The sequence below is a fragment of the Batrachochytrium dendrobatidis genome, assembly GCF_000203795.2.
Source record: "Batrachochytrium dendrobatidis JAM81 unplaced genomic scaffold BATDEscaffold_7, whole genome shotgun sequence".
NCBI lineage: Eukaryota > Fungi > Chytridiomycota > Chytridiomycetes > Rhizophydiales > Batrachochytrium > Batrachochytrium dendrobatidis.
The window spans coordinates 1168321-1194745 of NW_006281105.1; the positions used below are offsets into that span (position 1 = coordinate 1168321).

Sequence of the window (26425 nt, forward strand, 5' to 3'; positions counted from 1 at the left end):
CGTATCGTTTATTTTCAAAAAATATTAATCTTTCAACTATTACCATCTGATTAGACATCAATCAGCTGCTTTTTTTTATGGCATGCAGTAGCTATTTCTACCAATTGATCATAATCACCACTCTCACGACACATGGATGCAAACATGCCTTTGCGCTCAAGTAGCTCAAAAGGAGTACCAATTTCAGCTACTTCACCCTGATCCATCACAAGAACACGGTCATAGTCAATAACAGTTCGAAGGCGATGAGCAACAGTCAAAACTGTAGCATCGCTAAATTGCGATCGAATGGTATCTTGGATTTTGCTATCAGTGTCTGCATCTACACTTGCAGTAGCTTCATCGAGAAAAATAAGTCGGCGTGATCGAAGCAGTGCACGAGCAAGACACATGAGTTGCTTTTGACCTTGAGAAAAGTTGTTGCCGTTTTCGTTGACATGGGCATTGAGACTAAGGGATGAATTGGCCGTCCTGTCTACTCCAAACGAGTCCGTCATTGAAATAGCAGTAACGGGGGACGAGGACCCTCTTGCCAGATCGTCATCTTCCACCACAATACTGTCCGTATCACTGCGGCGCTCTTGGGGCTTCTGCAACGACTCCAAAAGATTTGTATGTTGTAAAGCTTTCCAAATCGTCTCATCATCATGCTCATTCAAGGGATCAAGATTGGATCTCAAAGTGCCCTCAAACAGTACAGGGTCTTGAGGAATAATGGTCAAACATGATCGAAGATCACGTAGACCGAGCCTTGAAATGTCAATCCCATCAATAACAATAGTGCCCTTTACAAATGGTAATATGCGGAAAAAGGCAATAGAGAGTGTGGATTTTCCAGCACCTGTGCGACCAACAATACCAAGTTTCTCGCAAGGTTGAACAGAGAATGAAATGCTTTTGAGAGCGTCGGGAAGATCTGACGCATATTTGATTGTCAAATCTTGCACCTCAATCTTGCCCTGAGTAGGCCAGTTGGCAGGTGGGCGATAGGTGTCAACGATTGCAGGTGGTTCTTGAGGCAATTTGGAATATTCTTCAACTCGCTCAACAGCATTCATGGACATTTCCATCGAGGAGTGAACTTGGATCATACGGGTCATGTTTCCAGTAAACTGGTTGGCAAAAATGAATGCCACGCCAGCCCAACCAGCAGATACACCTGAGATGATGATTGATAGACCAGCTCCAAAAACAATGATTTCAGAGAGAACCGATGTACGGAGAGCAAGCCAACGGTTGGTAGCAAAAAGATAAAAAAAGGCACGATGGTTGGCATCAACCTTGCGCTGGATCTGCTGCGTGATACGATCACCCGCTCCATAAGCGCGGATGGTGGATACACCGTTGAGGGTTTCGCTAAACTGCGCAAAAATAGGGGATGAAGAGACACTTTCAATACGCTTGAGTTCACGAGACGTCAAGAGATAGTACTGTGCAAGATAGTAATAGAAATACAAAAACACTATAGAAAACAAAAATGGAGGTGTAACAAAGGTAACTAGTCCGACACGGACAATAGACCCAAAAGTAAGCGTAAAGAATTGAAGCACCGAGTACATGACACCCATATCGACATCCGACAAATCGTTGCTAAATCGGTTGATGATTCTAATAAAAATCGATTCCATGCATTTGTAGTTAGCAAACCCAATCATGAACAATCAACTGTAGGATTAAAAGTACACTAACCTTCCAACTGGGGTCGTTTCAAAAAATCGCATAGGTGATCCCAGCACAGACTCAATAAGTCGAGAATGCATGACACGAGAGGCTCGTATACCTCCCATAAACTGCACAACGTACTTGAAAATCAATGAAAACAGTTCCGCTATACTAATCAAACCATATATCGAAATGTAGAACAGTGCATCGTTTGTTGCCTGACTTGTCGATCCCACATCACCGGCCATAGAAGTCGAAAATGCATTGGAAATCAAAGTCACAACATGACTGCTATCGGATACACTATTGATCTGAACAGAGCTGTCACCTTCAAATGCCCATGCACCATCAAAAGCGCGCACACCACGACTAGAGGCTGACATCAATGTTATATTGGACACAGGAGCGCGAATGTTATCAGTCCACCTTTGAATCCACCAGTTTGACAAGAAATCTGCCGATGTCTGCAAGAGAAATCCAAGAAGGACAAAAAACAAAAATAGAAACCCGCCGCATGCCGTAATATATGCCAAATAAGTAGCAAACTTGACAGATCCAGTAGCCTTGCCTTCTTGATCAGTCAAACGTTTACCATTTTTACGACCAGGCTTGATTGATTGGTTATCCTCTTCAGCTTCAACACACTCGTCATCATCGGATTTGTACGCTGACATAGTGCTATTCATCTCGCTGACGATAATGGCGTCTATTTCTGGATTGGCAATCATTTGCTGAGGAGTTCCTTGCCCAAACACTTCACCATTTTTCATCACAATGACATGATCGGATTGAAGCACAGTCAGTCCAATAGCGTGCGTGACAAGTAAAACAGTACGGCCTTTGAGTAAAGTCAAAATACATTGGTAAAAAAGTTGGCGCGCGGTAGGAGCATCAACAGCACTGAGTGGATCGTCTAGCAATACGATCTGAGCACGAGAGTAGGCAGCACGAGCAAGAGACACGCGCTGCTTTTGACCACCTGACAAATTAACTCCTTTTTCTCCAATCTCGGTTAAATCGCCGCCTTGAAATGTCGCAAGATCGCGCCGAAGGGAACAGGCAGTAATGACTTGATTGTATCGTTCCTCATCATACGGCTCTCCAAACAAAATGTTGTCACGGATAGTTGCATTAAGAAGCCAAGCAGTTTGTGCAACATATGCAATGTTGCTTTGCGAGATGCCTTGAGCAATAGCAGCAGGAGTTTGGTGAGGAATAAACAGGTCGCCATTGTACCGTTTCATTTCACCCAAGAGAGCACAAAGAAGACTCGTTTTTCCTGAACCGGTTGGACCAATAATTGTAGTGAGTTTGCCTATTTGGAACTGGATGGACAAGTTTCGCAGATAAAAGGTGTGGGATTCTTCGACGTTGGTCAAAGCACTAGATGCATCTGTAGAGGAAAGATCCGTTGCGCTGGATGCAGGTTTCTTTGATCCAGTACTTCCGGAAGAAATATCAGTAGAGCTTGTGTAATATCCAAACTCGGCGTTGCTAAACCCAATATTTTCGCTTCTATCACATGCCGAAATTGGCATGTTTGCAGTACTGTCAGCTATCTGATATCGCTCCAGCTCCTCCTCATTCAAAAACGATTGAATACGAGCCATTATCACCTGCACGTTAAGAATACGAGATACATCCTCACTAAGACTGCTGAGAGTAAAAGATACAGTCGTAAGCAAACTAATGCTGGTAAAGGCAGTGGCAGCATCCAATGTTTTTCCGGCAACAACAGTGTAAAAAAAGAAACTGACAAATGTCACCAGAATACTAGATCCCCACGAAATAACAACCATTATCAAGTTATTCAGCAAAAGCTTAAAACGGGAAGTCAGCTCTTTATCCCTGGCCTCTATAATTTTTTTCAAAAACTGAATTTCCCAAGCCATGTACTTGATTATACGAATACCAAGAAGAGCTTCGTTTGTTGCTTGTATACGACGATCTTGAAGTGTTCGTGTCTGTTTCAAAATCTTGTATCTTAATGCAAGAGTCCATCCAGAAATTGGCCCACTTATTACAAGTACAAACAGACCAGCCAATGCCGGTGGACCCATCAAAAACAGTAAGCCAGAAATGGACATGATAATCGACCAAGGAGTGTCAATTAGCAGTGAATGAATATCGGTAATAAAATTGCGAATCTGACGTGTATCCGTTGACATTAAGCTGACGATTTTCCCTTGTGATGCGCTATTATCATCGTCCTCGCCCTCTTCGGATTTAATGGCACCACTTCTTCCAGCACGACGAGTACTTTTTGAAAAAATCTCATGCATAAGAACAGAGCGGAGCTGAATGCCCCAGTGACGACCACTAAGATTGATCTGTGAGTTTAGAATATCGTTAAGAATTGAAAACGTAAACATGCCTACAAGCAAAACTACACCCCACACCCAGCCCTCTTCAGGCTGCCGATTTTGGATCCAGTTCAAAAGTCGATTGATGAAAAACGGGTTGGAAAAAGATAATGTTGCTGTAATAAATGAAACAAAGATCTGGAAAGCAGCATATTTGTGAGTCATACGGAGAAGGTCCCAAAAAACATTATTGCTTTTGTCAAGTTTTTTCCAGCGTTCAACCACTTGGTCCATTTGATCGTACTTTGCAAGATGAGGAATATCCTCCGACTCGAGTGGTTTAGATCGTCCTAAATTCAACAGTGGCACAACCCAGGAAAACGAAATGAGCGACATAAATGAGGCAGTCTCTTGACCGGAAATGCTTCTTTTTTGCACCCGGACACTCTTTAATCTGGCAGCATTGCGGGGTGGGTTGCTAACATCCAATATACAACAAACCCAGCCCAGAGTCAAGATGGTAACGTGGATCCAAAAAATCAAATCAATTGGATGCTCCAAAATAAACATTTGTATGACTGAAAAGAGCCGAGTGAGGGAAAATGCCAGATAGAACAATGCGACTGATCTTGGAGCATCAGAGGCAGGATGTTTAGAAGAGCGATGAAGGTATACTAAGCATAGCTAATTTTAGCAATACAGTATTGTGGTTTAGTGAAATAGCATAGAGTTGGATAATTATCAGATTAATAAAATTGCGAATAGAATTTCCGATAATCACAAAAATAACGAGTACTTACAGAAACAGCAAACCAAATCGTATCCTGCAGCAACTGCAGTGGATAGTCCATACTGCTAAAAATAAAGACTGTTACACTAGTGCCCAATAGGATGGACAACAACACAGATGCGGCCATGATGGTTTGCTCAAGAGCGGTTGCAGGAAGACTGGCTATGGTTAGATGGTCAATATCTTGCCAAGTGGTCCGTATAGAGCCATCAGCAGACTCGCCCAAGTTACTAGAAACAGAGTCTGTAGGATCAAGTCGAGCATTAGTGACAATGGAAGACGATGGAGTAGGATTATCCAATAGCTGCACGTAGCCAACCCTGCTGCGATAGTCTTTGATAGCAACCGAAAGGGCCAATATTAACACCACTAGCAATACAAGACCAGCAGCAACCAGAGGTATCCATTCCAAGCGAAGAAGGTCTAGCAGTAGCATGTTTGATCACGAATCAAATTGTATTAGAAGATACAACTATTAAAAGTGTCAAGAATGGACTAGCTCGGCAATCTTTAAATCTACAATTTTAGTAGCCGACTGTACCGACATGGCCGATTAAAAAATAGTGTTGCAATGACAAACAGCACGGACAAACCACTAGTCCGCTATTGGGCCCTTACTTGAGGCCGTTTCCATAGACCAATATTTTCCCGTTTTTACTCTCCACATGTGCAATCGCCAATTGGCTCACGCTTCGGTGTTTTGTTTTACCATCAATCTGAAAATATTTTCAATGGACTGGTCAAGCACAAGAGGGAATCACATGAATCAGAGTGTAGTTGGGTATTGGCACTCTTATCTCCTTGATCAACACTTTAGACATTCGACCGAGTCGGGTTTTCATTCCTACTTGGTGCCATTTGCTCAACCACTCGAGTTGTCGCTTTTGAAATGCAAAAGGTTAGTTGCCGAGCATAGCCACAATCATAGTCATTCATATAAAATGAACCACTTTTCTAGTAAATTGCTTTGGAATAGACAATGATAAGTATTCCTTGTTTTCCTACTACAAACTGACCTGAATAAACACAACGGACACTATAAAAACTAGTTTTGAACCGAGATTATCCCCATTTCGTGGCCGTACATTGTATGATCCCCAAATTCATTCATTGCAATTCAGAGACGGAGTTTGACTGCTCTGATACTGCCAATCAAACTTTGTGTCCTAATATCAGATACGTTCGCGCTCTAATTCAAAAAGTAGTATTGTCCAGTAAATGCAGTAGATATTATCATTTCATGAGACTAGCGGTTTATTATTTGTTTTGGTATCGTTTTATTTTACGTGAATACGGCTGTAGGGCAAGAGTAATGGAATAACAACATATGCCGTCAGCTGAGCAGAGTCTAATATGTGAGATTATCAGCTTATCCATTTTTGAGTATGATACAGATGGCTGGCAGTTTAAGCCTTGCCATTCATGTGTCCAAATCATATTAAATTCTGAAAAATTAAATCTATGCAAGTGCTAGTGAAACGCCCAAGTAGCATTAGCCATATGGTTTTAGCATCTGAGATGCCGCAAGCATATTGTTTAGATGCTTTTTGGTTTCGTTTTGCCTCATATATCAGTATGATAACTCGGAAATTGCTACGGTAGAAGGACAGCATCACACAAGCTTTGATAGTAAAGCCATAATCTAAACATGTTAGCCACACTGATGGTGATAGAGCGTATTCTAAAAATGAACAAATTGGCTGATATATCGCCAGAGAACCCAGTGCAACTTGTCGGATTATTACTAATTGCTTAGCATATCAGTATCTTGTCCAAATACTCAGCCAGATATACTACATATTGTAAACCAATTGGGCCGCTCCTATTCCTGTGTTTTGCATGTCAGGGAATTATCTATTAGCAACATATCGGCGCATGAAAGTATGACAGCCAATGCTATCAAATATCTGACTACTAACAGGCTTGTGCTTTCACTGCTATTCAGTTTCCAATCCTTAACCTCATTATGCTTTTACAAAGAAATGGTATACGCTCAGGTTTGGCCCGAGAATGCTCCAATTATTTTAAACAGTCTGGATTGGCTCGCATTCATATCTATATTCTGCATACGCGCTAAACCTCCATCTTATGGTCACGTTTGAATGTGCTGGTAATTTGTCATCTCATGCATGCTACTGTAGCTGTATAATATACCATTCAAATAAAGATTTGTTTGCTGTAAGAGTTTATCCAATAGAAGGAGTGTTTGGATTCGTTACATTTTTGAAGATTGTGGCAGGCATTGTTCCCAATATACCAAAAAAGACAAATATCTTTTGATAGATTGTCGTTCCTTTAAATCTTATTTTCAATAAATTCTTTTTTTTCTAATCTAATTTCTCACCCGAAATCTTCATACTTGCACAAAATGACACGCTCCAATACATCCACACACTCGCATACAAACAATATGCACTGTTGCATCTTTCCAAGATCGACTCTATCGCCCCTAGAGTTGAATCCTTCGATGGATATGTTTCTGGTATGTTTTGCTTGAACTTTCGAGTCTGTCTTTATACATCTGCATTGTTGCTTAGTGAATGGAATGGGCAAGTCTCATCAAGCTTGATGTGCGCGGTGACAGCCCAGTCTTTGAAATAGAATCTGCTGGGGTGTGCAAGATATAACAATCTTACTACCAAGCAACAAGGGATAGATTAGCATAGTGGTGTTATCACCGCTTACTACTATGCTGCATTGTGTATATCAATCTATTCCCTACGTTTATCTTGAATATGTCAGGGTTGTGAATATTGCATTTTATTAACTCTTGACACAACTGGTATATTATTGTTTTTGATGGACTGTATTTCTTGAAATATTTACGTGGCCAATGTAAACGCACTAGATGGCACGCAGGATGCAGTCAAGACTCAAGCATGCGTACAGTAGACTTGCTCTGAGACGCCCATACTCGTCGGGGTTTCGGCAGCCATCAGAAGCAGCACCATTAAAGCGTTCAGCTACTAATACTCGTTGCAAGCCAAATAATCTTCCAAGCCCATTTCAAGTATCGTCTGATGAATACACCCGGCAAAATGTATCACAGCAAACACTACAAGCCGTTTCTAGCCTAGACTACCAGCAACAATATATGCAAATAGACAATTTAATGCAAGACCAATCTGTCCAGTGCCACGCCGCCTTGAACCATCAACACCGTGCTGCTTCATCTTCATTTACATTGTCAGTTGATGTCAAATCTTCAACATTTTCCAACGCGCTTACCGTGTTCAACACGTCACACGCGTCACCCCCCAAAAATCTGCAAACTGACTGTAACGGCATCTCAAATTCCTTATTTCAAGTGGCTGTGGGACAAAGAATGTGGACGCGTCCAACTCATTCCTCCAATGCATCCAACATTGGTAATAGGGTCGTTGCGGTTGATTCTATAGAAACAGCGAAGGATGCTGATATGGTGAGTGCTGGTATGGTCAAAGCAAGCGGGTGCCAGATGGCATCATCCCTTGTTGATGAAATTCCATTGTCTAAATCGGCTGGTCTACTCTTTCCAAAAACTGTCTTTGACGTGTCTGCAGCTACATCTAAAGATACCCCAAATGCGGCCTTGCAATCCTCTGTATTCTGTGTTGATTCGCTGATGCCCTCCTGTCTGCATGATAATATTGCAAGTGGAAAAATCATTGGCGATCATACAGTTCCTTCATGCATATCTTCATCAGCCAACTCGCATAATACCTCTTTGCCTTCATTTGCAGCTTGTTTCGAACCAATGGTATCTACTTTACCTACTACCGCACCACGATCCTTGTCCGCCTTCAAGTCACCACCTCCTCAATCACACTCTCGTTACTCTCCAACTCGATACTCTACTTTTGAAATGGCCGCCGCTCTTTCGTTGTCTTCATTAGGCCATTCTATTGCACAGCCGTTGTTTGCTTGTGGAAACAGTGGCGCCGAAGTTAATAATCTAGCTCGTTGTACGCCTTTGCTTGAGTCGTCTACTCCATCCTCAGCATTATCTGATCTATCACTTTCGCCCGAAAGCGCTAGATCTGTTACCACCCGTGCAGCTTCAGATGAATACAGACCCTTGATACTAAATAATATCAGTCCTTCAGACTCATATATTACCGCTACACCTCGTTCCCCCATCCAACTGCAAATGCCGAGCTATTCGAATATGCATGTCCGAGTCGGACAACCTATGCAGGTCTAGTCTATTTTCATTCATGGCCGATTGCATGCTATCACATCAAGACTTTATCTAGTAGATTGAAGTCTTTTCATCTTTTCCCATAGCTGTGGAATTTGTATTTCATTCATACATACACATTCTTATCCTGATGATAGTTATACTATCTGCTTTGCAGTTGAACATGTCTCCAGGGATATTTGTCTGCATCCATACCCTGCACACCTTAGTTTCGTATATCCTTTTTACATATTTTAATACAAACAATATTTTAAATACTTTTTAATTTTGGCGGTGAAAAGCATGAGTTTGTGGCGCAAACCGTTATTGAATACTAGCTTACGGCTAGAGTTTAATCTAGCAATAAAAGTGACAGTGGTGTCCACTCGTTTGGATTTGAAGATTGGGCTGTTGCATAGTGGTATCAAACATTTGTAAATCCAACTCATGATTGTTTTTCATCATCGCGTTAGTATATATTGGATCAGCTAGATTTGCAATCTTGTATATTTTGATTGTAATGTTTTACATTATGCCGTTTTAAGCATGTGACGCCGAGACCTGATTATCCCATTGGCAATACTATTGGTCTGTGATAAACATGCAACGAGTTTGTATATTTACCACATATATGGCAATGTAGCTGTTTCAAATGATTGGTCTCTAAAAAGTATGAAACCACCTTTCTATGGCTTGATAGCAAATGCATACAGCAATGTATCCAGTACTTTATGCTCGCTAATGCACGGAAACCATCAAATTTTGAGCTTACCATTGTTTCATCCATTCCTACTGGTGGTGAGTATTCCTGCTCAATATTCAAATACCTCATTTTGTCAGGTATATTATAGCGGGTTGTTGTTTCGGTTTGAGTCTTCTGTGCATGAGGTCCCAGTTTTATTCACGCCATCATTCAAAAACCCAAGACCTGCGGAAACTAAGCAATAGCCGGCACAGTGTCTAATACAATCCATTGAATAAATCAAACTGTGCAGTTTGATTTGGTTGAAAATAGAGTTATTAGTCTATTGTCTAGCTATAACATATGTGTTTCTTGCAATTACTGCTTTACTTTCAGTTGGATACCCTCAAAATCGGTAACAGACGCGTCCCCTAATTCCATATTCAATGCAGCATCTTCAAGTGTATGAGGGTTTCAAGGGAAAGTTTTCTAAACAAGCACTGTATCTACATTTCCTACAAGGCAAGTCTCGTTAAACCATATTTTGACAATTTTATTGACCTTTAAATTCCTGTTGTACTAAAAACGCCTTCTCCTTTAACATTTTGTATAGAATTACTGGCCAATCCGATCCTCTTAGTACTGGGTCTTGGCAATAGCTTTTGGATATTACCAGACAAAACAGTTTGCATTAGACACACCTGTTTATGGACTGGTCTTCTGGTGAGTCGTTTTTTACACAATTGGCTAATTTATGTGGCATGGTTGGCTGAATTACAGGCGGCTGCAGATCGCTTTTATTGCTTTGTTCAAGCCGAAAAAGTGCACTTGATAGCACTCGGCAACCCAATATCAACACTGCCTGCAGTCGGTGCTGGATCAAGTTATACTAGGAATGCTAACCATTTGATTATCATTTCAATTCACCAAAAGCAATTCATTGGATGGTAAATATGGCCACGAATGAAACCAAAGCTGCGGCAGGATTAAAATCACCAACCGCCGACATACCGCCATCAGCCTCTACATATAGCAGCAGCACGGCATTAGCACTTGAAGGAATAGGGATCGTTTCTGTCGTCATCTGCATTTACATTTTATCACTTTTGATATACCGCAAGCCCGCGGCCGATCAAGTTCTTGATATGGGTTTGATCATTGTAAATCTAGCATTTAGCATCACTCTCATTATTGCGTCATGCCTATCTATTCTCACTCGAGCATCCACAATTGACTCGCCAATCACTATTATCACGACCGTGGCCATCTTACTTGTTATATACTCCACTTCATTGACAGTGGTCCTAAATGCATGGTCACTTTGGCAAATCAATGTCAAGGGCAAACAAAAAATCACATACTTTCAGGCCTACATCAAACTCTTTTCTATTTGGGCCATATCTCTTTTACTAGCTCTCACGAGCGTTTTGACGGGTAGTTTGCAATATAATTCAACGGGATTAATTACAAGAGCATATTCCGATCCCACTTCATCATTAGCCCTTCGTGTTATATCCGAAATTGTAAATGTGCTGGATCTTGTTATAGTCATTCCCCCTCCATTGGTTGCTGTCTATTGTTATGGAAGCATGTACTTGCATTTGCGAGAGCAATCAATTTGGATTAAACGCATGGTACAAATACAAAGGAAGGAGGAAGGCAGACTTATTCAAGAGTCGCAACGTCAGAAACCCGCCGCATCAAAATCTGGAGCCCAAACTACTCTAAAGGGATCGTTTTCTAATTTTGAAACTCAGCCCTCAATTCCAGCACGGGCATATATACCAAAACAGTCTCAGAACAGTGTCAAAAAGCGTAGCACCATTTCAGCCACATCCAGATTAGGCGACTACAAAACCGCCTTGCGAAACAGTGCTGGTCGTGGATGTGCGATATTCATCCTTTACATAGTGTTTATTGTTCCTCTGGTGATCAAAAATTCAATTTGGAGAACAAAAGCGTCCCCTTCAGATACACTTACCATGGTTACCTATATACTATTTGCATTTTCAGGTATTGTAACCCCGTTGATATTTGCGTTTTTGGATCGGCGAATCAGATATGGGTTTGAAATGAATGGCAATGAGGAGCAGCTGCCAACTAGTATTGGTCGTGAAGATACGTTTCGCCAGAGATTGCGAGGAAAGGGCACTGAATATGAGTACGAAAACGGCGCAGATTTTCAAACAGTATTTGGCAAAACTGATGCCAAGGTAGCAGCAAGTACTTTCAGCAATGGTGACAGAACCAAAGCATTCTCAAAGCGTCGTTCCAAAAACCCATTTGAAAACAACGAAACCGTCAAAGGCGTGATTGTTCTTGATCCGACCTTGGCTTTTTCAACTCGGTCTTTACATTCTGCTCCATCTGATCTAACTTTAGAAAGTGAAGAAACATACATGCCCAAAGATACTAAATCTTTTTTGACGAGCAAGACTCGTCCAGCGATCGAGCGAGCTGTCCAGAGTATTCATACTGGCATGATTGGTAGCGACGACGAGGATACTGTTTTGAGCTTATCGCGTGATCAAACTCAAAGAGAACCGGTACAATCGGGCATTGCCAAAAATACAGGGTTTAAGTCAAAGTGGAATCCATACGAGCCAACACAAAAGAATTTGAATGATGGGTTTTCAAGCAATCCTACTCTACTGAATGGTAGGCGCGTGTTTACTGAGAATATGTCCAAAACTATGCCTCCGCCTACTTTGCAGCAAACCTCGATCCAGTCTCGAACTTTCCAGCAGTACCCTACACCACAGCAAATCAAAACACAACCGCCAAAAATATATAATGTACCACCAATGACATCCAAGTACACATTGGCTCAAAACAAACCCAGGCTATATGACATAACTAAAAGCACCAATCGGGTTGAAAACGGAAACAAGTATATTTATGATCCTCAGATACAAAATACAAACATTCCTGTTCGTGGTAAGCCTAGCGCGAAATCCAATCGCAAGGCTTCTTATATTCGTGGATTGAATGTACAAGACAGCAGAACTGTGCCAGATCGATCTATAGCTCGTCCAACTACAATGTATCTCTCTATCCCAGATGAAAACGGTCGCAATGCACCAGAGCCTATTTTATCTGAAAGCGACCAGTCCCCATCCATCATATATGGTAGTGATAGACTAGCACCTGATCCATATGTGCGAGCAAATGACGCTAATGCTATAGATAAAACCAGGCCAAATCCTGCACCTCGTGGATGGAATTTACCCGATCCCAAAATATACGGAGAGCCCATGCCCAATCAATATGGATTAGATCGGCCCATGTATGATTTTGGTGATGCATCTGCACCTGCACCCTCTGTGTATGAGATTCGGCGGTCAATGCTGTTTGTCAAAGATAACCGAAGCTCGGGAAAATCTTACAACTAGCCCATGTTTCACCCGTTAACAATGGTACAAAGATACTATCTGGCAATACCAAACGCACTATTCACTGAATCACAGTAGTTTTGGCATGCCTGATCCCAAACAGTACACATTCTTAATCATTGTATCGTGTAAACGATACAAACATACTTTAAATTATAATTCTGATTCAAGACCATATCTTTGGTAGTTTACATTGCAATCCAGCAATGTGTTCAACTGCTTTGATGCTCTCAAATTTGTCGTGTCGTAAAATATCAGATATGTTCTAGCTCAAGACACACACCGCGCATCTCAGGAATGCAAGTTGTTTTCATGTCAATCGTCCAAGATGTGTAGAAAAGAGATGGATTGAACCTGTTAAAAGTCGTTCAGTTTTTATCTGGCGTTTTATTTTACGTGAATACGACTGTAATAGAAATACATGAGAGTAATAAAGTTTCAAATAGCATAATTGAACGAGATCCAACATGGTCTTATAATTTCTGCTTCAACATGTCTTCACAATACTACAAATATGAAATATGATCATACTCCATCCCACCTCTAGTCACAATCACAGCAAGCAGCTCCTTGATAAACTCTTCGAGAACAACCACATTTTTCAAAAATTCTTGATCCAGGTCTAGATCACCAAAATATCTACCAGTAGCATCGCTCAATCTTTGCCCGTTCAAGCGCTCTTCGTGTTTACTCCATTCGGAATCATTTCCCGATTTTTCACTTTCAAGCATCTTGGCTTTGCATGCAGCCAACTTGATATCAAATCCTGGCAAGCTCTCTCTTCGTTCATCAATCTCACCCATCAGTTTGGTAATTACATGGTAGAATGATGGTGCAATGGTTTCTGGATCAGACAGTGTTGCGTCACCATCTACCACACTCGCGTAGAGTACGGGGTAAGGCGACATGACCAACTGCTGCAATACACCAGTCATGGCTACATTGATTTTCATAGAGTGACTAAACAAATTTTCAAACTTGGTCATGATTTTATAAAGCGTGGGATCGGTCCGAACTCGTGTTGCTTGCTCTCTAAATGACTCTTTGGACTGAGGTGCAATCGTGCTGCCATTGGACACAACACGTACGGGACTGGTCAATACAAATGCTTCATTTGCATTACTCGACACTGGGTCTGGTTTGGATTGAAATAGGTCTTCTAAATCAATACGATCTGATTGAGCACGCGCACGTAGCGATGAGAAACCTGCCTCGGCATCGTAAATGTATGCGTCAAGCGAGGCTTGTTTACCACTGTCTCTAGGCAGTAAAGCAAAGTATCTTGCAACAAGTTGCAAATGTTGCTGAATGTCTACATCGTGATCTAATGCCATGCGATCTACGACAGGCTGCTCTCTGGGTAATTTTTCAAACAGTAGTTTGAATGAATAAGTTGGATGGTCGCGCATGAGTGTGTAGAACAGCAGCAAGGTAGAAGTGACAACTTCTTCAGAAAGAGAATTGAGTTTGGAAATGAGAATGTCGCGGATACCAAGTCGCATTTCATCATCAGATGAGCGAATGATGTCGTCGTCATCTTCGCTGCTAATCAAAAGTTTGACAAAAATTTCAGATAAATGCGGCTCGTCAATCAAAGTCACCAGTTGTTGTATATAAAACAGTGTTGTGAGAGTTGTGCCATCAAAATCGGAGCAGCTGTTAATGGATGCAGCCAGGACGGTGGATAGAAAGATGGTTTGAACATTGTACAAAATCCTTTGAGATATTTTTTTGCTAGAGCATGTATAAAGTATTTTTTGGAGAAACAACACGTAGTCTAAGAAAGACTGTAAATCAGTGTTAAACACTCTGCGGGCAGCAAGACTGGATTCAATATCAAGCATTCTATCAGCATCAGGCATGACTGTAGGTAGCTGTGCATAGAGACCACTTAGACCAACAACCAGCATAAGCGGGTAGTCATGTTTCAAAATAAACGCCTCCAGATCATCGCCTTCAGAAGCAAGAGCAAACAAGATTGGACAGGCAGTGCGAGCACGATCGCCATTGGCCTTGTCAGAATGCACATATTTCATGACATGATCAAGTAGCCCAAATGTAGAAGCAGAATTTGATTCTTTGGGTATATTGAAAAACAGCGGAAGCAATTCTGGAGAAGACTCGATCTTTGTGCAGAGATTGACTTCCAACTCGAGCATGGACTCGTGATATTTAAGATCTCTGGACGTAAAGCAGGCATTGATTAATCTGGAAATAGGTTTATGAATGCAGTGACTGAATAAAAAACGATGATGAATAAGCCCGATCAAGTTTGAAGTAAATCGAATGACTTCAGAGCGGTACCCAACAGGCACATCATTTTGAGAAAGTGTGATTAAATGGTCCAAAATGTCGTCATTAAAAAACAGCTCAGTGCAAAGACCAGTTTCCTAATAGCAGTTCAAATCATTAAATTAGAAACAGTCAGTATATTGATCATTAGAAAGTATTCCATTCTACGTGAATATGGCAGTAAAATGAATGGCAGTATCAAGTGGCGTTCAGCAGTTCAACAAGTTGTAACATGCACAGTAAAACACAATAATATAGAAATAAGTCGTACAGTGGAGTTGTTAGCGGCAGCTTGTTCCTTGACAAAGATGTCCAAGATGGATTGAAGATAACTTGGAATGCTAGTATGACCAATTTGTCTGTTCCAGTTGTGCTCAGCTCCAGATTCCTGTATGATGGTTTCCCAAGTTTGTTTAAACTAATAATATACAAAAGTAAGTAATGCTACAAACAGCGATGGGGATGAAGAGAGAGAAAAGCAGCGACTTATTCGATAAGATGGTAACAAAGTGCACCAACATGACAATCGGGCAAGTAATGAGCATTGACATCAACAAGGAAGTTTGAAAGATAAAAACAGTCAAATACCTTTGCAAGCAGAGCAGCAGGCGATGCTCTAGAACTAAAGCCTAGACCACTCAGATGCTTGTTGATGTTGAAGCGTTCAAAAAAGAAGTCTGTCATGTACACGTCAAAAGTCGACCGATGAGAAAAGTGCGATTGACACGATTCCAACTGTTGAGTTGCAACTGAATTCATACGATCGATACTTGTGCTGTTTTAGTAGAAATCTATGAACAAGTCTGCTAACATCCACGTCTGCAAGCAACTCTCATTGCAATCCTAAAAGCTTAATCTGCTTTACCGTCTGCATTCTTATCAAAATACTTATGTTGCTTTTCTATCAGTTTCTAATCTTTTGTTGCAATTGACGTTATGAATCCTACACACATTGCTGCCAATAACACCTCGAGTGTTTGTATCTCGACGATCGTGGAGGACGCAGGGTCTAAAAATCATACACTTGGGCACTCTCACAGGGCTAAAACCCATCGTCGTTTTTTATCCTGGAGTAACTCTACAGAAACCCCCTCGGCCTTGATCATCAACAACATCCCTTCGCGAACAAGAGCCGCTACCAGATCCGAATCACAGAATGATAAAAGCTTCTCTAACATCAACTCCGCATTCACTTATGGCTCAGATACAAATTCTGCATTGGCTGCCTCCAAACAGCTGCATTCGTCATCTACTACTCACCCCGATATGCTCACTACTGCTCATCCTGATTCTACGAGTGTGGTCGCTTATCACTCAAAGTTTGCATTTCCTACTGGCTTTCTCAAATACGCTCCAGCTAACACAACAGACTCTGGCCAAAAAATATCACTAACATCTCCACACACTTGTTCGTCACGTAGTGTGAGTGGTTCGAGCACGTCCACTTATGACAGCACTCCTTCCGTGACCTACCTTCGGAGCATATCTGTTCCTCATGGCATCAGCTCAAAATCCTATCACAATAAAACTAGCACTTTTGTCGACACCTCTACCTCAGACCCATGCAGATTTAAACCCCCTATTTTTAATTCACCTTTGGAAACCCAATCTACTTTACGGTCGGCTCACAGTCCTACAAAATGGTACATTCTTGAAGAATCAAGTGGGATTGATCTGGATGCTGCTGCATTAGTGTGGAAAGGAAGCATGGAACTGCTTGAATTTGGACATAGACGATTTAAAATCGATGTGGCTTCTTTGCCTACTTATGAAGTGAAGCGACAGGAAGTCATTCACGAACTAATCGAAACAGAGATGAATTACGTACAAGATCTAAGCGTCTTGGTCGAGGTAAGATTCATCAAACCTTTCATCACAATAGAAAAGATCTGTATCTTAAAATAGCAGACATGCATATATAAACTATTGGCCATTCATACTTTTATTGACAGTAACTAATACTCTTCATTTAATCAATCCTCACGAGGCAGATTTTTTTGAAAAATTTGCGTCAAATGAATATTCTTCCCGAGGATGGATTGCGAACCATATTTTCCAACACTGAACAACTTATATTACTTCACCAGGTACATATCTCATATACTTTGTACTATTTATATGAGTATGGGTCAACCCATTCCATTTGACTAGTGTCACTGATATAACATGAATCCATTTGAAAATAGGACTTTTTAAATCAACTATGCAATCGGCGTATTCGCGACTCTGGCGTGGTTCAAGACATTGGCGATCTATTTATTCGCATAGTACGTTTTAAACCATTGATCAATTCAGCTAAAATTCAGTGTATGGCACTAATAATGTCTTGACTTGTATTTATTGTGTAGGCTGAGGATCTCAAAGTATACTGTATATTCTGTTCAAACCATTCACTTGCAATCAACTACCTTCAAGATCGCAGTCTAGAGCGAGAATTCAACATATTTTTACAGGCAAGTCAATGTCAATACACAACGCTATATTCTTCTAGATGGTCAAGACTAACCTTTTATTAATATCTAGTACTGTTTAATGCGTCCAGAGTGTCAGGGAATGAACCTAGCATCATTCTTACTTAAACCTATTCAACGAATATGCAAATATCCTCTACTTTTACGGGAAATTAAAAAAAATACACCAGATGATCATACAGATCGCGATGGTTTAGACAAGGCCATTTTTCAAATAACAGGCGTAGTAGATTTTGTGAATGAAAAACGAAGAAAGGTTGAACAAGAGCAGATCATGAAGCTAACACTAAGTCGCCTTGAATTCAATGATGTAAGTTGAAATGACTGGATTTGTGGCAACTCATAGTCAGTTCTGACATACTTTCACTGATACATCTAACACGAATATGAATATTTTACGATTTAAATATGGTACACAATCAATTAGGTGTGGATTTTACCTACATTTTCTGAGCGGCGGGTAATTTGTGAAGGCATGCTTACAAAATCATCAAGTAAACCACTTAAAATGCGTCCATCTCTGCGGTTCTGCGTACTTTTTCGTGACTGCTTTGTTGTTGCAAAGCCATCTCGATTTTCTGGCGGGAAATCACAAGTGAGTTCCATCCACTCAATATGGTCTCTATCCATCACCAACATCTCAGACACAGAAAAGTCCAAAAATGAGTTTAAAATCTCTATCAATAACAAGAAGCATCAAACGTATATCGCAAGCTCTATAAAGGAAAAACGTATATGGATGGATGGGTTTCATCTGGCTTTAGATGCCTCATTCAAAGCAGTCTCTCTGGCAGATATGAATGTTATGACGGATCATCTAGCTACTTCCTCCATGAGTACTGCTTCAGAACTATTTAAGGATGACATGAAACTGCAGAATATTGCCATGTCCGAGAATAACGGTATGTGTAGCAAGTTTAATTTATTAGACGTGTTTCTCGTGGCATATATTAATACATGACAATATTATCTGCCATACTGCATCACAGTGTCTAGTTCATCAAATAGCATATATCATCAAAAAAATATACTGCATAATACGAATCAGTCAAACGAAAGTGACGAAGATGACTTGAGTTTTCTAGAGCAAGACACTCCAGTGCAAACTCCCTTTAAAAAAGATGAGCTAGCCAACGCATTACTTTATCCGCCATTAAAGTCAATAGCTACAGATAATGTAGGTGTTTTTGAAACTTTTGAGAAATGCCTTTTAATACACAACTAATTGATGTTTTAGTTCATAAAACCCGAGTCGGCACTTGCTCAAGATTCCACAAAAAGTTGGCCGGCCCAACCCAATCAGTCGAGTCCATCGCCAAGTGCTGCTGCACAAACTAAAAACATCAATCGTGTTACTGAACCCAAGTTGCGCTGCTTAGATGAAACAAAATCATCCAACACATCTACTTTATCCATGCCTCAAGCTAGCCATTATCACATATCTGCAGAACATAGATTAATTGAATTGAACATTTTACAAAAAACAGACGTATCCAAGCATCAGCCAGTAACAGATGCAAATTGCTTGGTTCCTCATCCACCCAATACACCTATTCCGCGTGTTCAATCGATTGAAAATATAAAGAATCATATTATGCCTGCAAAAATGTCATCACCTAGATCAGCTCGACATATAAAACCAATGTCACAGAGTCAATCCACATGCTCACTGTTACTACTAGAACCAAGTATACCTCGTACTCGCTCGGATATAGCATTGCCTGGACTTGAATGTGCTACAAGTATATCAATCCAAAATGAGAAAGTTGATGCTGACAACGGTCTAGTTTGCGATCATCGACAATGTGTCAAACCGCTTTGTGATATACTTCAAAATTCAGACAAATTACTGATGAAAAACACAGTCAAATAAAAACCTGTAGACTGTTGTTGGATATGTATTGGAGGTGAAACTAAATGACTTTTTTGTCATCACAAGCTTGTGCATGTAAGCCATACACTTGGAATTGGCATCTTTGGTCATTATTACTTTCCATATAATGCAATACCATATGCAATATGCCTTGAATTTTAACCAATAAACACTTTAAACATGAGTGACTTTACAAAATACTAAAAATAAGCATATGTTCATTCGTCATCAATATCGTCACGCTGTAAAAGATCCTTCATCTTTGTATTTCTTTCGGAAATCTCCTCAGCTGTAAGTTCACGATGAGAAACAAGAATTTTGGTAGGCTTCTCATACTCTACATCGTAGTCGCGCTCGCGCTTGTTCTATTAAATCAGTTCAAAGCAATAAGATATTTAGTATAAAATCAAATCAACATGATCTCAATCAAACTATAGCAAACCATACCAAAGCACGTTTTTTGCGCAGCGTCATACGTTTAGGAAGCATACTGTAAAATGCACCTCCTTCTTCTTTTCGAAGCTCAATACAAAAGGGATAGTTTGATTTGCTAACGCTTTCGTCAAAGTCACGACGAAATTTATACTCATGAGACTAAGAGTATGTATATTCAAACATGAGAGTCAGTGCCATGATTACGTTTGAACCAAACAGTTGGTAAAGCATAACATAGCCTACACTGACCTGATCTTCATCTTCATCTTCGATATCATGACCTTGTGCCATCAAATGCTTTTGGCGTTCACGATGCTCACGTACAGCACTTGCTGAAGCATCCGTTGGAGTATAGAATGCCATGGTAAAATCCGTATCATCTTCAGGATTTGCAATGGGTTTGATAATAGCTCGATCCAGTTTGAGATCGTGTTCATACTCGGTTCCCTAAAAATAGAATTTCAAATAGTAGCATGACAGATTTAATGGCCAGATCCTACATGATTTGACAGCAATAAAACAAGCCACACTTTGTAGTTTTATACAATTAAATCTCTTTAAAGCCGTGTGCTTACATCAGCATCAGTAGCTCCACCACCAGGCGCTCGAGAAATCGGATCATCATCAAAAGTAACAAGCTGATATAAATTAGGCCAAAACTCAAAATCAGGATAAATAGGGAAAATCTCTACGAGTTTGAGATCCGGATTGGTTGGATGTTTGAGATTGCTGAGAGTTGCTGCCGCTGCTGTTTCAAATGTGTTTTCAATGGCCAGCATTTGAGCCTCTTCAGATCTGTCCATAAGACTGCTAAGATGCTTATCCTTTTTAATAGAAATACCCATTCTAAATCCAATTCATTCAACAATTAGATCCTTGAGTAGCAGCAGACCAAATATACGTCAAGACACTTGCAAATACAACATGATATTCTACAGACTTACTTTGTTTCAACACCTGTATCGGCTCTACGACCGTATGTTTTGCCTTCAACTGCAACATATTCTGTCCGCCGTAGCCAAGGAACGACAGGGCGTACACGAGTAGCCTCAGCATTATCAGAAGCAAGTTTTGCATCCACAGGCGGAACCAGCAATTCAAGATCTTCTGGATCAAGCGCATCTGGGTTGGGTTGTAGTAAAGCAGCTAAATACAAATCCATCACATAGCGCATTCATACAGATCAATGACTATTCTCGAACAGGTGTGAGATGCACATAGAAGCAGTGACAAGACTGACTGAGTTGCATAGAATAGATAGGTACCATGAGGGTTACGGAATGCATTCTCCAAATATCCATGTGCAAGTAGGTTCAAAGGAAGTCCGTTTTCATCATCAGCAGCATACACGAGGTGTGGAGTGGACGCATACAAGGAATTGTAAGTGTACTTGTAGTGACGGTCTTTTGGAAACGGATGTTCTAGCAGCTTAGGATCAAAAGGGATTTCTGGCAGAGTGTTCCTATAAGATAACTTGAATGCAAAGTCTTGAAGAACTTTTCTATTGATAGATCCGGTAGTGATTTGGGATATTTCAAGTTTACATTGCAGTTAGCATTACTGTTCAAAACACTTGCATATAATCATTTGCCATTGAAAAATCTGTACTTTGGGTTGGACATGATTGCTAGCAATGAAGTTCAAGCTCGATAATGAATTATAATTGTATTCACGTAAAGTGAACTACAAAAAAGGGCGAAAAAATACATAATCAGCCAGTCTTATGATTGGCGTTAATATTGTTGGACAAGACTGTTGTTTGGACTTATTAAAGTTGGTTTTTAGTGATTGGCATGTGTGGTTGCATTTCTGAGACTACAATTCTTGTCTTTTTAAATTAGAGCGCGAGTGTATGAGTTTTTAGGATACAAAGATAAGACCAAAACAAGACTTGTTGATTGCAATCCAGATACTGAATTGAATTAAATCTGGATTAAATCTGGATTAAATCTGGATTAAATCTGGATCAAATCTGGATCAAATCTGGCTTCAAACTCTATAAACTTGGTAAGCAGCCAAAGTGTGCTGCAAGTATCACGTGATATTAAAGAGCGTAGACGTTCAAATTGGCACTAAATAACAGTTGAAAGTGCAAACAGACATAACCAAACATTGGATCAAATATTGTGGATAGAAAAAGTTTAAAGTGTCATGTCTGTTACTGAAAACAATAATGCATTGCTTTTTAAAGATATGCTGTTTGCAATTGCCGTCAATATCCATAAAGCTGAGCGAGATCAGGTGCCATTTTACTTTTTAATAATCATGTTGATCATCTATAGCATTGACGAATCAATCGTATATTATCAGCCTTCCTTCTACAATCCATACTATTAGTTTAAATGATTACAATTTTATTTAAAAACCATGGTTTTAAATATCGTTTAATTGTGTCTTGCAAACACTGACATGCATTATCACTATCGGACTATAGATTTCAAGCCTATTAAAATCACATGGAGGTTTAGTTCTTTCCAATCGCTATCCAAGTATAGGTTTTGAAAACCCAGCTTTAAAATCTAGTTTAGAGCCTTTATCAGACCAATCCGTCACTTATTCCACAACCAATGCTTCACTTTCGTCCAGCTATCCTGAAGGAACATTAATCATCACCAAAGAATTGCTACCTATTAATAGTGCTAAAAATCTCCGTCAAATTACAGTAAGAGTACTTGTCATGCAGTGTCAATGTTGTATTGCAATTTACCAGTCATTCAAACTTGATTTCCTCGATGCATTTATTGAATTTTTCACAACAAATCCAACTATGCAGCCACTTTGGGTGGACAAGGTTATACTACATAAGAGATTTTGCGGGTACGTTGTATCATTTTAAATATGGCTTGCATGAGCCATGTTGGATTACACCTGCTAACATAAACCACTTATTTTATGCATTTCGCTCAGACCCGAGTTTTATTCTCCAGATCCTGTCAAATTCTGCTCGGGAATTGTTGCTTATTGCGAAGATCAGGTTTGTCTTGCAATCTATACCAATTTTCAAACAGCATACGTGTCTGTGTTGTCCTTAAATTTGCTGATACGGTGTATTTTAGATTCCAACCTGTGATGTCGAAGTTATATATGGTGGTTTGGAAGCATTTGGAGGTCAATGGAGAACAAAACTGACGGATGATACAACTCATTTGATTGCACTTTCTGATACCACTGTAAGACATTTATTTTTGTGCGTGTTCAGTCACCATTGAAATCTTGGTATATTTGCCAATGTTTAGTCACATGTTTCCTTGGGATGAATACGAATAGGAAACCTCACGCAAAGCGCAAGCAATGAAATCCGTCAAGATTATTCTACCTCATTACTTTGATGATTGCTTTTTATTACGTAGATATTGCCCAGATGATGCATATCTGTTTCCTAATCCGCGAATTCGTGCTAAAGATATTCGCGATGTTTTCTCTGCAAAGGCTGAAAGTCTATCAGCCATAGATTCAGAACTAGCTGCTGCAAGTCTTGCATCAGCAAAAGTAGATGACCCATTTTTGCAAGGCCACACTTTGTTTATAGATCCAATTTCTCGAAAAGATTCTCATCTGACTCAATTTCTAGATAGTGTAAAAGAGGCTGGTGCGACCATTAGTTCCATCTACGAATCTGGGAAAACCACCATTGCAGTCATGGATTTTCAAAATAATATTTATTTTCGGCAAGCTTTGATAGACGGTGTGATTGTTGGAACATTTAGATGGCTTCAAGCCATTGTAGCTACAAAAGCAATCAGTTCTCCCCAATTAGCACCCTTACATTTTCCACGACCAGCAACACCAATCAAAGGAGCAGATCAGTTGGTAACTAATTTCAAAACTTGTTTGGGCATTTTACTGATTCCATCAACTAATCCTACTATCTCATGAGTTTAGATCATTAGTGTTTCAAACTATGCAGGCACTGCACGCGAGGATATTGCAACAATGGCGGTTCATATCGGAGCCCAGTTTACCAGATCTATGACCAATTCCAACACACATCTTGTTTGCTCTAGGTAAGAGTAGCATTTGTAGACTGTTTGCAAACAATGGCAATTAGTTTTATCTACTTTTTGACGCTAATTGATGAATTTGACTATTAATAGTCAAACTGGTACAAAATACATTAAAGCACTTGAATGGAACATCCATATCGTCAATCATTTATGGATTGAAGAAACATATGTTCATTGGGTGCTACAGCGTGAAACCAAACCAAGCTATTTCAGATTCACCTTTTCCTTATGCAGCATTGTGAACAAAACTCCTGTTGAATTCCAGTTGCCGCCATTGGAGTTTAGCGCTAATCTCGTCGGATCAATCAAGCCGGCCGATTCTAGCTCTTCAACTCCAAACAGGACACTAACTAAATTGGGTTCCTCTTTGACTTCTTCATCGGTTTACCAAAAAACAACTCCAACAATAATTGATAGTGCAATTAGCAATCAGAAGGGCTCAAAAAAATTTAAAGCTTTTGCAAATGCCAGTCAATCAGTTTCTAATACATCTCATTCTGCCAATTTGATTCCAGTAGTCAATACTGTGCACCAATTGCAGACTGCTAAAAATTCTTGTAATTTAAATCATAATCAGTCAAGTACTGCGCTGCACGTTGAGCCAACAGCACATCAGACATCTTTAAAAAATGCTTTTGAAAACTCGACTCCACTTGCAACAGCTCCCACAATTTCCATTGACGTGGATCCGGTAAAAGAAATTTCGTATATACAAAAGCTGTCATTGATACCGGAACGTGAACAAACGCTTATACCCCGAGCACAACTTCTACTCGATCAAACTCCTAACGAGGCTCAAACTTTGTCTAAATCATCTGTTGCATCATCTAAATCCGAACCATGCGATAAATCTAGACAACACAAAAACCAGCACGAGGTGTTCAACACAGTAGCTAAAACAGCTAATGTGTTGGAAACTACTTTTGCATCAAACCAATATATCCAGAAATCAGTCTCATCCAATAGGCCTACACGTCTTGAAAAGCCAAATAGCACTACTAAATCCTGCGCATCGACTTTTGAGCAAGAGTCGCAAGCGGTTTTAATTCACCCAACCAAACCATTATGCTTTGATGAAAATCAGCCGAATCGTGAATTTTCGAATACGCAACAGGCAGAGACAACAAGTGCAACCACTTTAAAACGAAAACGATTGCAAGTTCAAGTCACGCCTACACCAGTACCCAAATCTCAAACAGTGTTCACTACCACCATGTTCAGCATTCCTATCCAGCATAAAAAGGTAGATCCATGCTTTACGTATTTTTAAACTTTGATCTGATACCATGAATCGACCCGCTGGCATGTTTCTGTAGATAACGGAAAGTTTGAATTAACATTACATTTCAACGTGTAAACAATTTAGATCATGCTGAAGCTTGGCGCAGTAGCTGTGGATCACATGGACTTTACATGTCTTGTAGCTTCGAAAATTGTTCGTACAACCAAGTTTTTGGTTGCCGTGATCCAAGGAAAGCCTATTGTACATCCAGGATGGGTATTGGACAGTATTTCAGCAAACACACTTCTTCCCACCTATAAATATATCCTCAAAGACAAGGCTGGCGAAGATCGGTTTCGTATAACGCTCTTTGAATCCATTTCCAAAGGTATAGCACGTCCACTTCTTCGGAACATTGTGGTGTACTTTACAGTAAAAGTAGTCAATGTGATTGCACAAGATGTGGTTGAAATGTTGGTGCGCTTAGCTGGTGGATCTTCTGTGTTGATTGGATTCGGTCGAGTGCATGAAGAGAAGGTCAGGGCATTGAGAAAAATGTGCTTGAGAAGGGATACATGCACAAACGTGGTGATTGTGTATTGTAATGGCGAGTCTATTGGCGACTATGGTATCGTGCCAAAAGGCGACGGCCAATGGCCAGTGATTGTTTCTGAAAGCGATTTTATGAATTGTTTTTTGCGACAGTCACTTTCAATAAACTAGCCAATAATATTTGAAACAAAACTCAATAATTTGCTAGATGCAATCATATTAAAGATATTTATTTATCGATCATGTAAAAATGTCCACAAAGCATAGGCATATTGATCGAATAAACAAAACGAACAACGTTGAAACACATCCTACACCAAACACACCATGATCTAAATTAGATCATGATTTAATATTCGCAAAGTTTCCACGTGGTATCTGCCCATATTCTTATAACGACAGCCACAGGATATCAGTGCGGTAGCTCTCCATCAAATCAACAATTCCAAAAAATACAAATAAAGATTAATACAACAACTCGGGTATATAGACAAAACCAACATCACAGTCATTAACACCGAAAATAAGTAAAGGGTTCATTCCATGCGTAGTGAATCTGATTGTAAACTAATACTATAAAAATTGGAA

At 40.1% G+C, this 26425-nt stretch overlaps 7 protein-coding genes across 7 annotated transcripts; 4 read left to right on the plus strand and 3 right to left on the minus strand.

Moving 5' to 3' along the window:
• Positions 1 to 50: 50 nt before the first annotated feature.
• On the minus strand, positions 51 to 4535 carry BATDEDRAFT_11954 (uncharacterized protein; the record flags this gene model as incomplete). The annotated part of the gene is made up of 5 exons (XM_006679291.1): positions 51 to 528; positions 598 to 1608; positions 1690 to 1880; positions 1947 to 3045; positions 3148 to 4535. 5 exons carry the CDS (start codon positions 4533 to 4535, stop codon positions 51 to 53), a joined length of 4167 nt encoding a protein of 1388 aa, XP_006679354.1.
• A 2667-nt stretch (positions 4536 to 7202) lies between these two features.
• BATDEDRAFT_89219 (uncharacterized protein) lies at positions 7203 to 9185 on the plus strand. Its single transcript, XM_006679621.1, has 2 exons — positions 7203 to 7237; positions 7604 to 9185. The coding sequence occupies exons 1-2, from the start codon at positions 7223 to 7225 to the stop codon at positions 8936 to 8938; spliced, it is 1350 nt and encodes a 449-aa protein (XP_006679684.1). The 5' UTR covers positions 7203 to 7222; the 3' UTR covers positions 8939 to 9185.
• A 1364-nt stretch (positions 9186 to 10549) lies between these two features.
• On the plus strand, positions 10550 to 12988 carry BATDEDRAFT_89460 (uncharacterized protein; the record flags this gene model as incomplete). The annotated part of the gene is made up of 1 exon (XM_006679622.1): positions 10550 to 12988. The coding sequence occupies one exon, from the start codon at positions 10550 to 10552 to the stop codon at positions 12986 to 12988; it is 2439 nt and encodes an 812-aa protein (XP_006679685.1).
• A 365-nt stretch (positions 12989 to 13353) lies between these two features.
• On the minus strand, positions 13354 to 15964 carry BATDEDRAFT_35337 (uncharacterized protein; the record flags this gene model as incomplete). Its single annotated transcript, XM_006679522.1, has 3 exons — positions 13354 to 15378; positions 15552 to 15698; positions 15869 to 15964. 3 exons carry the CDS (start codon positions 15962 to 15964, stop codon positions 13495 to 13497), a joined length of 2127 nt encoding a protein of 708 aa, XP_006679585.1. The 3' UTR covers positions 13354 to 13494.
• Positions 15965 to 16216: 252 nt separating this feature from the next.
• Positions 16217 to 19624, plus strand: BATDEDRAFT_89461 (uncharacterized protein; the record flags this gene model as incomplete). The annotated part of the gene is made up of 7 exons (XM_006679623.1): positions 16217 to 17131; positions 17272 to 17367; positions 17467 to 17547; positions 17804 to 18061; positions 18179 to 18653; positions 18741 to 18928; positions 18989 to 19624. The coding sequence occupies 7 exons, from the start codon at positions 16217 to 16219 to the stop codon at positions 19622 to 19624; spliced, it is 2649 nt and encodes an 882-aa protein (XP_006679686.1).
• Positions 19625 to 19842: 218 nt separating this feature from the next.
• On the minus strand, positions 19843 to 21681 carry BATDEDRAFT_25627 (uncharacterized protein; the record flags this gene model as incomplete). Its single annotated transcript, XM_006679426.1, has 7 exons — positions 19843 to 19989; positions 20072 to 20218; positions 20309 to 20506; positions 20635 to 20905; positions 21004 to 21205; positions 21325 to 21560; positions 21668 to 21681. 7 exons carry the CDS (start codon positions 21679 to 21681, stop codon positions 19843 to 19845), a joined length of 1215 nt encoding a protein of 404 aa, XP_006679489.1.
• A 1145-nt stretch (positions 21682 to 22826) lies between these two features.
• Positions 22827 to 26028, plus strand: BATDEDRAFT_89222 (uncharacterized protein; the record flags this gene model as incomplete). The annotated part of the gene is made up of 7 exons (XM_006679624.1): positions 22827 to 22876; positions 22967 to 23033; positions 23116 to 23229; positions 23327 to 23869; positions 23942 to 24063; positions 24154 to 25306; positions 25430 to 26028. The coding sequence occupies 7 exons, from the start codon at positions 22827 to 22829 to the stop codon at positions 26006 to 26008; spliced, it is 2628 nt and encodes an 875-aa protein (XP_006679687.1). The 3' UTR covers positions 26009 to 26028.
• Between the last annotated feature and the right edge of the window lie 397 nt (positions 26029 to 26425).